The 15422-nt window shown below is 55.1% G+C and overlaps 1 protein-coding gene across 3 annotated transcripts in view; it reads right to left on the reverse strand.

Moving 5' to 3' along the window:
• Positions 1–15422, reverse strand: part of LOC140398970 (host cell factor 1-like) — a 119884-nt gene that overhangs the window by 35339 nt on the left and 69123 nt on the right. For 2 of the 3 annotated variants that reach the window (XM_072487985.1, XM_072487987.1), the window contains 6 exons: positions 11823–12041; positions 9928–10032; positions 8379–8610; positions 6132–6274; positions 5044–5182; positions 2940–3139 (listed from right to left, as the gene is read on the reverse strand). In XM_072487985.1, the coding sequence (XP_072344086.1) occupies positions 2940–3139; positions 5044–5182; positions 6132–6274; positions 8379–8610; positions 9928–10032; positions 11823–12041 (1038 nt within the window). The remainder of the gene's footprint in view (positions 1–2939; positions 3140–5043; positions 5183–6131; positions 6275–8378; positions 8611–9927; positions 10033–11822; positions 12042–15422) is intronic. The other variant, XM_072487986.1, reaches the window with a different exon arrangement.

Consider the following 15422-nt stretch of genomic DNA (forward strand, 5'->3'; position numbering starts at 1 on the left):
TTGTAGATGTCACATAAGCGGCTTCCTTGTGGTGCACTTGACAAAGGAAGGTTCAGACGTGGAGATAACTTCAACACGTTTATTAAACTATTTACAGTTCTATTACTCGGGTTCGACACTACTGCTAATCCTACTATAGCTACCCAGACTGACTAACCAGTTGCTGCAATCCACATGGTGGGTGTAATATTGAATCAACCCTGTGTCTGTACTCACGGACTGTCTCCACTTGAAAGAGGCAGATCATGTGTGCGGTGTCCTTTATATATGGGTTGGTGTAATGCCCCCCCTGTGGTCATGTCACCTCCTTGTGTATCGTGAATGTCCATTGGTCGAGTCCTATCTAACTTATCTAGTGGTTGAGTGTGTGTGTGTGATGTCTTTGGTGCTCCCTCTAGTGTCTAGCTAGCCTACGTACATTTACATTGATGCACATCACCACAACGGGGATAGGGAGGGCTGGAGGAGGTTACGGGGGTAGGGAGGGCTGGAGGAGGTTATGGGGATAGGGTGGGCTGGAGGAGGTTACGGGGGTAGGGTGGGCTGGAGGAGGTTACGGCGCTAGGGAAGGCTGGAGGAGGTTACAGAGCTAGGGAAGGCTGGAAGAGGTTACGGTGCTAGGGAAGGTTGGAGGAGGTTACGGGCTAGGGAAGGCTGGAGGAGATTACGGGGGTAGGGAGGGCTGGAGGAGGTTACGGGGATAGGGAGGGCTGGAGGAGGTTACGGGGCTAGGGAAGGCTGGAGGAGGTTACGGAGCTAGGGAAGGCTGGAAGAGGTTACGGTGCTAGGGAAGGTTGGAGGAGGTTACGGGGCTAGGGAAGGCTGGAGGAGATTACGGGGGTAGGGAGGGCTGGAGGAGGTTACGGGGATAGGGAGGGCTGGAGGAGGTTACGGGGCTAGGGAAGGCTGGAGGAGGTTACGGGGCTAGGGAAGGCTGGAGGAGGTTACGGGGCTAGGGAAGGCTGGAGGAGGTTACGGAGCTAGGGAAGGCTGGAAGAGGTTACGGAGCTAGGGAAGGCTGGAAGAGGTTACAGTGCTAGGGAAGGTTGGAGGAGGTTACGGGGCTAGGAAAGGCTGGAGGAGATTACGGGGGTAGGGAGGGCTGGAGGAGGTTACGGGGATAGGGAGGGCTGGAGGAGGTTACGGGGATAGGGAGGGCTGGAGGAGGTTACGGAGCTAGGGAAGGCTGGAAGAGGTTACGGTGCTAGGGAAGGTTGGAGGAGGTTACGGGGCTAGGGAGGGCTGGAGGAGGTTACGGGGATAGGGAGGGCTGGAGGAGGTTACGGGGCTAGGGAAGGCTGGAGGAGGTTACGGGGATAGGGAGGGCGGAAGGAGGCTACAAAGATAGGGAGGTGTTTAGTGGCTGGTGGAGGTCACTGAGACAGGACAGAGTTTTGGGGCTGGAGTAGGTTACAGAGATAGGGAGTGTTGTAGTGGCTGGAGGAGGTTACAGAGATAGGGAGTGTTGTAGTGGCTGGAGGAGGTTACAGAGATAGGGAGTGTTGTAGTGGCTGGAGATTACAGCCCCTAAGAATCTGATATATTTGAATAAGATCACCTTTCGTTCTTTTAAACTCCGATGGGTACAGGGCCCCGACCTGCTCAACCCTTTCTTCACCAGACAAACCCCTTTCGTCCCGGGAATCGGTCCTGCGAACCCTCTCTTAATGACCTCCATCCCGGCTTTTACACTCTCACTCTACCTCCCCCTCCCTTGCGATAAAGGCCAACATTCCATTGGCCTTCCCAAGGGTTAGTGTTTTCATCGAATTTACAGCACAGCAGGTCATTCTGTCCATCGAGTCAGCACTGGCCCTTGGAAAGAGCACCCGAATTAAGCCCACGCCTCTACCCTATCCCCGTAACCCCACTAACATTTTGGACACGAAGGGGCAATTTTAGCGTGGCCAATTCACTTCACCTGCACATCTGTTGACTGTGGGAGGAAACCCACGCAGACACGGGGAGGACGTGCAGACTCCGCAGAGACAAGTCACCCGAGGTTGGAATTGAACCCGGGACCCTGGAGCTGTGAGGCAGCAGTGCTAACCACTGTGCCGCCCCATTGAGATGGAAAGAAAACTGGTTAACAGACAGGAAACAAAGAGTAGGTCTTTTTCAAAATGGCACGCAGTGACTAGTGGGGGACAGCAGGAATAGCTGCGACCCCAGCTATTCACAATAAATATCAATGATTTAGATGGGGGGGGTCTAAATGTAATATCTCCAAATTTGCAGGTGACAGGAGGGTGAGCTGTGAGGAGGATGCAGAGATCCTTCAGTGTGATTTGGACAAGTTGAGTGAGAGGGCTAATGAATGGCAAATGCAGTATAATTTGGAGAAATGCGAGGTTATCCACTTTGAAACCATAAAATTCTAACAGGACTGGACAGGGTAGATGCAGGAAGGATGTTCCCGATGGTGGGTGTGTCCGGAACCAGGGGTCACAGTTTGAGGATAGGGTGTTTAGGACAGAGATGAGGAGAAATTCCTTCACCCAGAGAGTGGTCGGCCGGTGGAATTCGTGACCACAGGAAGTAGTTGAGGCCAAAACATTGTATGTTTCAAGAGGCGGCTAGATATAGCACTTGGGGTGAAGGTGATCAAAGGCTATGGGGAGAAAGCAGGATTGGGCTATTGAGTTGGATGATCAGCCATGATCGTGATGAATGGCGGAGCAGGCTCGAAGGGCCGAATGGCCTCCTCCTGCTTCTATTTTCTCTGCTTCCCAAACACTCGCTGTGCCTATATGATGAACCTTTGTACATACGGGGACACCGAGATCAATCCGTACCGTAGAGCTCTGGATTTTCCCTTCACCTAATAACATACTGTTATTCTATTCTTCCTTACAAAAAGTTGTTCAACACTTGCAATAGAAATTGGATAATAGCACTCAAACGTTAAACTCAGATTAGCGCCCGGAATGAGACTGTACCTGCATTACCATGGACGGCATGGTGCTGCTGGCGAGGCTGCCCGTCGCTGACAAGCCGGACTGCGCCCCAGAGACGGTGATGACTGCCTGGTTGAGCAGCTGGCTGGAGAAAGTGCCCATGCTGCCGGTGAGGCTGGTTGTGGCACCGATGCCAGCGGTCCCTCCGATGGTACCCGTCACAGTGCCGAGCGTGGTTACGCCTGCAAAAGGTGCAAGCATTGAGAGTGTGACGCGCGTAAGAGCCAGAGAGGTTAGGCGTGAGGGTCAGGGGAGACGGGCCAGAGAGCGAGCGCCAGAGAGCAAACGTGAGAGCGCCAGAGAATGCCAAAGAGCGAGCGAGCAAGAGAGCGCACCAGAGAGCGATAGTGCCAGGGAGAGAGCGCCAGAGAGCGAGTGCTAGAGAGCATGTGCCAGAGAGCTAGAGCGCCAAAGAGCAAGCGAGCGAGTGCCAGAGAGCGAGCGAGAGCGCGGAACAGAGCGAGCGAGAGAATGCCAGAGAGCGAGCGAGAGAGCGCCAGAGAGCGAGCGAGAGAGCGCCAGAGAGCGAGCGAGAGAGCGAGCGAGCGCGCCAGAGAGCGAGCGGGCGCGCCAGAGAGCGAGCGGGCGCGCCAGAGAGCGAGCGGGCGCGCCAGAGAGCGAGTGCCAGAGAGTGAGCGAGAGTGCCAGAGAGTGAGCGAGCGAGTGCCAGAGAGCGAGCGAGAGCGCCAGAGAGCGAGCGAGAGCGCCAGAGAGCGAGCGAGAGCGCCAGAGAGCGAGCGAGAGCGCCAGAGAGCGAGCGAGAGCGCCAGAGAGCGAGCGAGAGCGCCAGAGAGCGAGCGAGAGCGCCAGAGAGCGAGCGAGAGCGCCAGAGAGCGAGCGAGAGCGCCAGAGAGCGAGCGAGAGCGCCAGAGAGCGAGCGAGAGCGCCAGAGAGCGAGCGAGAGCGCCAGAGAGCGAGCGAGAGCGCCAGAGAGCGAGCGAGAGCGCCAGAGAGCGAGCGAGAGCGCCAGAGAGCGTGTGAGAGAGAGAGCGCCAGAGAGCGCCAGAGAGCAAGCGAGAGCGCGCCAGAGAGCAAGCGAGAGAGAACCAGAGAGCGAGTGAGAGAGCGCCAGAGGGCAAGCGAGAGAGCACCAGTGCCAAAGAGCAAGTGAGAGCACACGAGAGCCAGAGTGCATGCAGAGAGAGAGCCTGCGCGAGTGAGCCCATGCGAGAGAGAGAGAGAGAGCATGAGAGAGAGAGAGAGAGCCAAAGAGCTTCCACTTTCCTGCCCACCTGTTCCCCCATACCACTCGATTCTGTGAGACACCCCAACTCTGAGGGGAAATGAAATGGTACACGCCAGATAACTGAGGGGGAATGAAATGGTACACGCCAGATAACTGAGGGGGAATGAAATGGTACACGCCAGATAACTTGATCAGCAGGTTTATCTTGATGGCAAAAAAAAAAAAGATCACATTATGAAACTTTGGTTCCCCTTTCCTTAGGATGTTTTCAACCTGTAAGCTGGGGGAAATGATGGCTGACTCGAGTAGATACTGGGATGAGGGGGATTTTCCTATGAGGAGAACCATAGAATTCCTACAGTGCAGGAGACGGCGATTTGGCTCATCGACCTTTGAAAGAGCACACCCTCACTGTGCCACCGTGATAATCCCTGGAGTTCAGAAAACAGAGGTCAATCTCATTGAAACATATAAAATTCTAAAGGGGTGGCAGGGCCGATGCCGAGAGGCTGTTTTCACCCCCCCCCCCCCCCCCCCCCCCCCGGGGTGGAGTCGCACGACCCATCCCCGCTGGGGCGTCTGGAACACGGGAGGGGTTGGGTCACGGTCTTGGGATACGGAGGCTGCCATCTTGGACGGAGATGAGCAGAGGTCCCAGCATGCAGAGGGTTGAGATTCTCCGGGATCCTCGGCCCCCCAGACGAAGCTCGCCCGCCCGAGATGGAGATTGAGGGACGCCCGGACGCAGAGGGGTCAGTGGAATCGAGGTGGAAGATCATCCGTGTTTCGTCAAACAGCGGGACTGGCTCCAAGGTCCACCACCCCCCCAATACCTATTTCCCTCATTTCTATTGATTTAATATATAATAGAAAGCTGGAGGCTCCAGTCTGCGCACATACCTGTGGTGCCTTTGACCACCAGAGTGGTAACCGCGGGTTTTATTGCTGAAACGGTCACCGGTGTCACCAGCCGCATGCCGCTGACAGGGACAGTCCGGAGGATGGTGCCCGGCTGCCCCGGGGCCCCCTTCAGTAACACCTGCCGGGAAAGGAAGACAACATTTGCTTTAAAAAAAAGAGGAAGAAATAAAAGCAGGTCAGCAAACACACCCTCCCCATTCAGAGAAAATAGAAACAGGAGGCCATTCGGCCCGTCGAGCCTGCTCCGCCATTCATTAAGATCATGGTTGATCATCAAGTTCAATACCCTGATCCCGCCTTCCCCCATATCCCTTCATTCCTTTAGCCAAGAGCTGTATCTAATTCCTTCTTGAAATCACACAATGTTTTGGCCTCAACTACTTTCTGTGCTGGCGAATTCCACAGATTCACCGCTCTCTCTGGGAGAAGAAATTTCTCCTCACCTCAGTCCTAAAAGGTTTACCCTTTATCCTCAAACTATGACCCCTAGTTCTGGACTCCCCCACCATCGGGAACGTTCTTTCTGCATCTATCCGGTCTAATCCTGTTAAGAGTTTTATAAATTTCTATGAGATCCCCTCTCACTCTTCGAAACTCCAATGAATATAATCCGAACCGATTTGATCCCTCCTCGTATGTCAGCCCCGCCATCCTAAGAATCAGTCCGGCAAACCTTAACTGAACCCCCACTATCGCAAGGACATCATGCCTCAGGTAAAGACCACGTGGGCAGGTCTCTCTGCCCCGCTGCACCCGTTTTCTGGTGCGCCGCGCCCCCACCCCCCCGCTGGCAGCGGGATTCAAATGGAGTTGAAATCAGCCATGATTGAATGGTGGCGTGGACTCGATGGGCCGAATGGCCTTACTTCCGCTCCTATGTCTTATGGTGACTATTTCGATAGCTCTTCCAAAGGAGACGGCACAGATACGATAGACGGAAGGGCCTCCCTTCTGCGGTGTGAGATTCTATGACCACTTAAAGAGAGTGCCCGTATCGCTCAGCGTGTGCAGCTCTTACCGGTTATGTTAAGTACCCTGACAGGCCACTCTTGCCCACGTGTACTAACCTGCGTCAGTCCTTGCTGGCCAGTCCCCCCGCCGATCTTGGGCATGGCGGTGATGATTTTGGCGGGGCTGTTCGTCCCTGCCGTCATCACCTTGGTGGTGAAAATGGTGATCGGTGACTTCATCCCAGTATTGCTCGTCACCCCTAGGTTGAAAATAAATAATGTCAAGATAGCCGCTCGCAAGCAGGGTGTTCAAGCAGCGCCAAAACAAATGAGGGGCCTGCGGTCGACTGAGGAATCGCACCAAACAGCGCATTCCCTCGGCGGTTCACAGCTGGCAGAGTAGTCGCGCACAACCAGCCCACAACTCAGAACATGAACGCCTTCTGCAAGTTGCGATTCTGTAATTAGGCAGCACTTTTTGAACAACCCCGAGTGTGCTACGAATTACACCATTAACCGATTGATGGTCAGTCAGATTCGCAATGTTAGCTCGGTTATGCCTAGAAGCAACATATGTTCACAGGAGCTGCCCTCTGCGGGGAAAAAGGAACATGGCCAGGCCTTGCACCTTCTCTTTGGATTAAGCAAAAGCCTGGGGTACAATCGCTCCCTGGTGAATTCCCCATGGCAACACGACCAGATTTGGCATGCCAACCAATCAGTACCCTTTTCTTGCTCCGCATGAATTCTTATGCCAATCCTGATGAGTGCAAGATGAAAAGATTCAACAGCACGTGCCTTTTCTTCAACAACAAAAAAGTAATTTTTAAAAAGCGTTCAAAACACTGGGTACCCATATCCAAACCAGTTCGGCATCAATACCCTCCCCTCCCTCATCTCTAACGGAAAGGGACAGGATGGGTCGCTGCTTCTCAACCATTAACAAGGGTTTTACCACCCTCGCGGCCCGCCATTGCTGAAGCCCCTTTCTCATTAGGTTTCAATGAGATCACTTTGTACATTTCTCTTTGAATGAAGGGAGACTGAGAAATGCGTGCACAATGAGGGACCCGCACATGATTTGCTAGTTTTCATTGAGTGGATGAGTACAGGAGTAAAGTCTTACCGCACCTGGGCGGCCCCCTGGATGAGGCGGAACACGGACGGGACCTGGGGTGAGATGGCACCCGGGCGGGGCCTGGGGCAAGGCCACACACGGAATGGGGCCTGGGGTGAGGTGGCACATGGGTGGGTCCTGGGGCGAGGTAGCACCCGGGCGGGGCCTGGGACGAGGCCACACACGGAATGGGGCCTGGGGCGAGGCCGCACATGGGCGGGGCCTACGTTGAGGCCACACATGGGCGGGGCCTGTGTTGAGGCCACACATGGGCGGGGCCTGTGTTGAGGCCACACATGGGCGGGGCCTGTGTTGAGGCCACACATGGGCGGGGCCTGTGTTGAGGCCACACATGGGCGGGGCCTGTGTTGAGGCCACACATGGGCGGGGCCTGTGTTGAGGCCACACATGGGCGGGGCCTGTGTTGAGGCCACACATGGGCGGGGCCTGGAATGAGGCTGCACATGGGCGGGGCCTTGCAGAGACTGCACCTGCACATGGCCCTGATGAGACCACATCTGGAGTACTGTGGGCAGTTTTAGTCTCCTTATCTAAGAAAGGATATACTCGTCTCGAAGGGAGTGCTTCAAAGCTTCACCAGACTAATTCCAGCGGTGGCAGGATTGCCGTACGAGAGAAATTAAATCGACTGGGCCGATATTCACTGGAGTGAGAAAAATGAGGGGACATCATTCTAAATTCTAGCGAAAACAGGTCTAATTTATATAATCTCACCTCGTAACTTTTTCTTTTCTATAAATTTAATGTACCCAATTTCTTTTTCCCAATTATGGGGCAATTTAGCGTGGCCAATCCACCTAGCCTGCACATCTTTGGGTTGTGGGGGCGAAACTCACGCAAACGTGGGGAGAATGCGCAAACTCCGCACGGACAGTGGCCCAGGGCCGGGATCGAGCCTGGGACCTCGGCGCCGTGAGGCAGCAGGGCTAACCACCGAGCCACCCTCTCGTCGTAATTTAACCGGTCATCCAGTTATTTCAAACAGTACTTTTTCGCTCGGATGTAAATGTGTTTAATCCTGTGTTAATAATAAAGTTTGTTTCAAGGGAACAGGTCGGTAGGTTGTAAGTGGAATCATTCCTGGGCAACGCCTCAGGTCCTCAGTTTAGAAAGTTTGAAGATTCTTGGGGTTTCAGAATATAAGTTGGGGTTTGGTCCGGGTACCGTAACACAACAAAGGTTCCGTTTGACCCCCCCCCCCCCCCCCAAACAATCACCGCAATTACCTGCAGTCCCCTGTTGAGCCATTAGCGCCGACACCGGGATGGTCTTGATGATGGTGGTAGTGCCAGGTTTGTTGGTGGTGTTCGGCGACATGCTGCTAATGCCCAGGATGGTGGGTTTAGACATGGGGGCTCCTCCGCCCGGCTGCGCGGTGGTGATGATGGTGGTGGGCTTGCCGTCGGCCGACGTCACCAGCTTCAGGATAGTGGCCCCTGGAGGGAGGGTTCCTTTGGTCTGCATGTACCCACCCGCACCCCAACCCCGCCCGCGGGGGGGGAAAGAAACACAGGGTTAGATCCGACCGTCAAACAGCAACACAACAACAACAACAGCAGCCCAGATGTAACAAACACAACCCTCCGCTCAGGAGAGACGGGGCCGGGCACCTCACAGATGGCTCAAGTCAGGTCAATGAAGGAGGAATCTCAGCAATTGGCGAAAAACACTTTCAGCAGAAGGGAACAGAAAGGGGGAATTGGGAGACAATGAGAGGGACGCACACAAACACATGAACTGTGGACACAGCTCGGAAGGTCAGATTTTGTGTGAGAGGCTCAGTGCAGCACAATCTCAACCCGGGAGTCAGAATGGAAGAAGGGAGCTTGTGCACGCTGCATATTCCGAGCCCACGCTTCCGCTGAGGGTTTCCAAACTGACGGGAGGGCTGGCACTCAGGTAGCGCCGTGTTGTCGGAGGACTGGCGCCGAGGGGTGCCGTGCTGTTGGAGGGCCGTGCTTGCCGAGAGTGCACCGCTCTGTCGCGGAGGGTCAGCGCCGAGAGAGTGCCGCACTGCTTGTGGGGCAGCGCTGAGGGAGTGTCGCACCGGACTGTCGGAACTGGGAAACAGTGGCACCACCGGAGGCCCAGTGCTTCCTTGGAGGATCGGCGCTGGGGGGGCGCCGCGCTGTCGGAGGATCGGCGCTGGGAGAGCGCCGCGCTGTCGGAGGATTGGCGCTAAGGAAACTGCGCACTGTCGGAGGGTTGTCGCTGCGGGTGCGCCGCATTGTTGGAGGGTCGGCACTGAGGGAACTGCGCACTGTCAGAGCTGAGGGAGAGCCGCACTGTTGGAGGGTCAGTGCTGAGGGAACGCCGCACTGTCGGAGGGTTAGTGCTGAGGGAACGCCGCACTGTCGGAGGGTCAGTGCTGAGGGAGTGTTGCACTGTCAGAGGGTTTGGCTCTGTGGATGTCTGGCACTGTTAGGGAATGCCATATTTCAGGCAAGGTATCAAGGCCCACCTACCCTCTCAATTGGGCAGAAGGTTTCCCACAACCACAAAGGCAGAAAATGAAGTGGGACTTCACCCATGTGAGCTGGGGCTTAAAATTTATTCCTCAACCAACATCACTTCACACAAAAAAACATAACCCGGGTCGCTATCACATTGTGTGAACTTGCTGTCCGCACATTGTCGTTTCCAACGTTACGCTACATAAACAAAAACCGTGCGTGGCTGCAAGCTGCTCGGTGAAAGGCGGAAGCTTTCACTCTACTATTGACGCGCTTGAACATCCTCCTCGGAAAAGCACAACCTCACGCAAGGCGCCCACACCTGTAAGTACTGCGTGACTGCGCTCGACGTCGCTTGGCCCGTCACCATTGCCGACTGGACGGGCTTCGTCTGAACCAGCGACACCATCTTCCCCAGGCTGGAGATCTGGGGGACACACACATCAAGACGTTAGAGTGGACGAGCTTTCACCAACCCGACATGCCAGATCCCTTGTTTGGGGTGGGGGGGGGGGGCAACATGTTCACGCCACGTTCCCCAAGCGGCACCAACTCGCACTGGCAGCCGAGTGCTGACATCACAAAGGATGGCTGAAATGCCCGACGGCATCAGAAAGGGTCGCCGCCATGAGTGATGCTGTCAAACGTGACGCTGCGGCCAGTCAGAGACATCATCGGTGTGCAGAGACTCTGGGGATCTGCCCAAACTGCGAGTGCATTCGGAGAGCGGGGCTGTCAACTGACGCAACCATTTTGAGGGAGGCTGAGTGGGCCTCCTCCTGTTCCGTGTACAGCCTCGAGAGGGGCTGAATGGGCCTCCTCCTGTTCCTGTGTAACAGGCTCGAGAGGGGCTGAATGGGCCTCCTCCTGTTCCTGTGTAACAGGCTCGAGAGGGGCTGAATGGGCCTCATCCTGGTCCTGTGCAACAGGCTCGAGAGGGGCTGAATGGGCCTCCTCCTGTTCCTGTGTAACAGGCTCGAGAGGGGCTGAATGGGCCTCCTCCTGTTCCTGTGCAACAGGCTCGAGAGGGGCTGAATGGGCCTCCTCCTGTTCCTGTATAACAGGCTCGAGAGGGGCTGAATGGGCCTCCTCCTGTTCCTGTGTAACAGGCTCGAGAGGAGCTGAATGGGCCTCCTCCTGTTCCTGTGTAACAGGCTCAAGAGGGGCTGAATGGGCCTCCTGTTCCGTGTAACAGGCTCGAGAGGGGCTGAATGGGCCTCCTGTTCCGTGTAACAGGCTCGAGAGGGGCTGAATGGGCCTCCTCCTGTTCCTGTGTAACAGGCTCGAGAGGGGCTGAATGGGCCTCCTCCTGTTCCTGTGTAACAGGCTCGAGAGGGGCTGAATGGGCCTCCTCCTGTTCCTGTATAACAGGCTTGAGAGGGGCTGAATGGGCCTCCTGTTCCGTGTAACAGGCTCGAGAGGGGCTGAATGGGCCTCCTCCTGCTCCTGTGCAACAGGCTCGAGAGGGGCTGATTGGGCCTCCTCCTGTTCCTGTGCAACAGGCTCGAGGGGGGCTGAATGGGCCTCCTCCTGTTCCTGTGTAACAGGCTCGAGAGAGAGAGAGGGTCTGAATGGGCCTCCTCCTGCTCCTGTGCAACAGGCTCGAGGGGGGCTGAATGGGCCTCCTCCTGTTCTTGTATAACAGGCTCGGGAGGGGCTGAATGGGCCTCCTCCTGTACTTGTGTAACAGGCTCGAGAGGGGCTGAATGGTCCTGTTCCTGTGTAACACGTTCGAGTGGGGGGCTGAATGGGCCTCCTCCTGTTCCTGTGTAACACGCTCGAGAGGGGCTGAATGGGCCTCTTCCTGTTCCTGTGTAACACGCTCGAGAGGGGCTGAATGGGCCTCCTCCTGTTCCTGTGTAACAGGCTCGAGAGGGGCTGAATGGGCCTCCTCCTGTTCCTGTGTAACAGGCTCGAGAGGGGCTGAATGGGCCTCCTCCTGTTCCTGTGTAACAGGCTCGAGAGGGGCTGAATGGGCCTCTTCCTGTTCCTGTGTACAGGCTCGAGAGGGGCTGAATGGGCCTCTTCCTGTTGCGTGTAACTACGCAACAATTGCCAGCTGCAACAATTTGACATACATGTTAATCGCCTGGAGTCATACTCGATTAAAGAGACATATATGAGCCTAATGACAAATCACTCGCCCTACCAATGCTAAGAAAGCGAGGGAGGGAGGGTGTAAAGAGGGAGAGACATGAAAACGGTGGTGATAGTTACCAGTGCACTTCCGCCAGCCATAGAGATGGGGCTCTTCACCAGCGTGATGGTTTTAGTCACGCCTCCCACCACCGTGGTCACCACCTGCGCCTGTTGGGCCACAGTCACCGTGCCAGACTTGTGAACGGTAATGATCGGTCGCATGGGCGTTCCAGGGGTGCTCGAAGTCCCTACCTGAGCCGCTGCTGTCTTCAACATCCGCGTGGCTGGATTGCTCACCTGGCGAAGGGGGAGGGGGAAGAGGCAAGAGCGAGAGGTAATTAGCAACAGAGGGATGATGCTCACATTTAAACGCGCACGTACCCATACACCGGCGCAAAGGCACCATCGCGCACACACACATGCACGCACCGTGCTCATAACTGCACAATATTCAGTGCCATTGATAAAAGTCGATCTATTGGATTGGCTTAAAGACAGTGAGGGGTGAGCATATTGTGGTTGCTTTTCAGTTGTGGTATTTTAGTTTAAGTGGGGAGTGTGTTGTGGACAATGGCTCTTTCAGAGGCTCTGATGTTTTTGGGGATGGAGACGGTCACACGCAGTGCCTTACGGACAGAGACTAAAAGCAGACTGTTAGATTTGGCAAAGACATTGCAGTTAACATCACCTGACAAAATGCAAAAAGATGAGGTAATTATGGTGGTGGCTATACATAATGTAGATGTGGGAAATGCTGTTCCAATCAAACAACATCCATACAGACGTAACCCTTTAAAATTGGCACAGGTTAACAAAGAGATTGAGAGTATGCTTAAAAATGGCATAATTGAAGTGGGTTGCAGCCAATGGAGCTCACCCATAGTGATGGTACCAAAACCAGACGGTACCCAACGGTTGTGTGTGGACTATAGAAAGGTTAATGCAGTTACAAGAATGGACTCTTATCCTATCCCACGTTTGGAGGATTGCATTGAGAAAGTGGGACAATCAGCTTTTATTTCTAAACTGGATTTACTTAAAGGTTACTGGCAGGAACCTTTATCCGAAAGTGCGAAGGAGATTTCAGCTTTTGTGACTGCAGATGGTATATACCAATTCAAAGTTATGCCATTTGGCATGAAAAACGCCCCTGCCACATTTCAACGGTTAACTAATAAAGTTGTTTCAGGATTACCCAATTGTGCGGTATACATCGGCGATCTGGTAATTTTCAGCCAGACATGGAAAGAACATTTAAAATATCTGACCGAGTAATTCAATCGACTTCAGGAGGCGCGTCTGGTGATAAACCTAGTCAAAAGTGAATTTGGAAAAGCCCAAGTCACTTTCCTTGGCCAGACAATCGGACAGGGTCAAATGGTCACACGGGATGTGAAAACCAACAGTTATTGAGGAGTTTCCAATACTCTCATCACAAAGGGAAATAATACGATTTCTTGGCATGAGTGGATTTGATCGGACTTCCGGTTGCGGCTATGCGGAGCTAAGCCGCACGATTCGGCAGCTCCCGCTACCACGGACTTTCGGGCTCGCTAGAGGAGCCCAAACGGAACTTTTTTTTGACGCAACCCGTGGGGAAGGGAAGAGAGAGGCCCCCCTCCAACTTCTATGAAACGGACCAGAAGTGCAACGGCCAAAGGAGCGGCACTGGAGCAACGGGAGAAGCGAGGGAAAGAAAACAAAATGGCGGCGGCCAGGGACAAAGGGGAGCTGCAGGAGTTCATCAAGCGCTGCTTCGAGGAGCAGCGCGAGGAGATGCGCAAGGAGATGTTGGCGCCTATGCTTTCGGTAATTGAAGGACTCGGGATCACCCAGCAGGCCCACGAAGTTAAGATCCAGGAGGTACATAAAAGAGTCAGTCAGAACGAGGACGAGCTCTTGGGCCTGGCGGTGAGAGTGGAGCAGAACGAGGCACTACACAAGAGGTGGGCGGAAAGACTCGAAGACCTGGAGAACAGGTCGAGGAGAAAGAATCTGCGAATCCTGGGTCTCCCTGAGGGAGTGGAGGGGGCCGATGCCGGGGCATACGCGAGCACAATGCTCGAGGCGATGATGGGCACGAAGGCCCCTTCGAGGCCGCTGGAGTTGGACGGGGCACATCGGGTGCTGGCGAAGAAGCCCCTGGCAAATGAGCCGCCAAGGGCGATAGTGGTGAGGTTCCACCGGTTCACGGACAGAGAGTGGGTCCTGAGATGGGCCAAGAAGGAGCGGAGCAGTAAGTGGGACAATGCAGAGATCCGAATATACCCGGACTGGAGCACGGAGGTTGCAAAGCGGAGAGCGGGTTTCAACCGGGCCAAAGCGGCGTTGTACCGGAAAGAAGTGAAATTCGGAATGCTGCAGCCAGCGCGACTGTGGGTCACATACAAGGGCCAACACTATTACTTTGAAACGCCTGAAGAGGCGTGGACCTTTGTACAAGCCGAAAAGTTGGACTCTAACTGAGGGTTTGTGAGGGTGGGGGGGATGTTTTGGGGTTTGATGTGTGATGGTTGTTGTATATAGGGGGTCAATCACGCGCAGGAAATGTTACATGGGCTGGGGGAGAGAGACAAGGCCACGACAGGAGCTGTGCCAGAGGGGGCGGAGCGGGCTTTGGAAAGCGCGGAGTTTTTTCCCGCGCGCGGGAAGAAAGGCGGGAAGGGGAACGAAGGAATGCATATGGATTGGGAGACTCCCACGCGGGGAGGTCAATGGGACGGCGGGGGAAGCCGGGGTCAGCAGGCGTCAGCTAACTTACGGGAGTGACATGGGGGGAGCAAAAAAGCTAGACAGGGGTCTAGCGGGGGGGAGGGGAGGGGGGGGGGGGGGGGGGGAGAAAGGGTTGCTGCTGCACTGGCCGAAAGGGAATGGAACACAGAAGAGGTGGTCGGGACGGGGGTCCCCTGCCTGGGGGACTGGAGGGTGAGGGAGGCGTGGACACGGGACTGGCCCAGAAAAGGAGATGGCTAGTCGGCGGGGGTGGGGGGGAAGCCCCTCAAATCCGGCTGATAACGTGGAATGTGTTGGGGCCTGAATGGGCCGCTGAAGAGGGCTCGAGTGTTCGCGCACTTAAAGGGACTGAAGGCAGACGTGGTCATGCTCCAAGAGACACACCTGAAGGTGGCGGACCAGGTCAGGTTAAGAAAGGGATGGGTAGGACAGGTATTCCACTCGGGACTTGACGCGAAGAATAGAGGGGTGGCAATATTGGTGGGAAAGCGGGTGTCATTTGAGGCCAAGACTATTGTAGTGGACAATGGAGGGCAATATGTAATAGTGAGCGGTAGGCTGCAAGGGACGTGGGTGGTGTTGGTAAACATATACGCCCCGAACTGGGATGATGCAGGATTCATGAAGCGCATGTTGGGGCGCTTTCCGGACCTGGAGATAGGAGGCCTGATAATGGGAGGGGACTTCAATACAGTGCTGGACCCAGCACTGGACCGCTCCAGATCAAGGACTGGAAAGAGGCCGGCGGCGGCCAAGGTACTTAGGGGGTTTATGGATCAGATGGGGGGAGTGGACCCATGGCGCTTTGCAAGGCCGCAGGCCAGGGAATTTTCTTTCTTCTCCCATGTACACAAAGCCTACTCCCGGATAGATTTCTTTGTTCTGGGTAGGGCGCTCATCCCGAGGGTGGAGGGGACGGAGTATTCGGCCATAGCCGTTTCGGAC

This window comes from Scyliorhinus torazame, chromosome 22 (assembly GCF_047496885.1).
Source record: "Scyliorhinus torazame isolate Kashiwa2021f chromosome 22, sScyTor2.1, whole genome shotgun sequence".
Taxonomy (NCBI): Eukaryota; Metazoa; Chordata; class Chondrichthyes; order Carcharhiniformes; family Scyliorhinidae; genus Scyliorhinus; species Scyliorhinus torazame.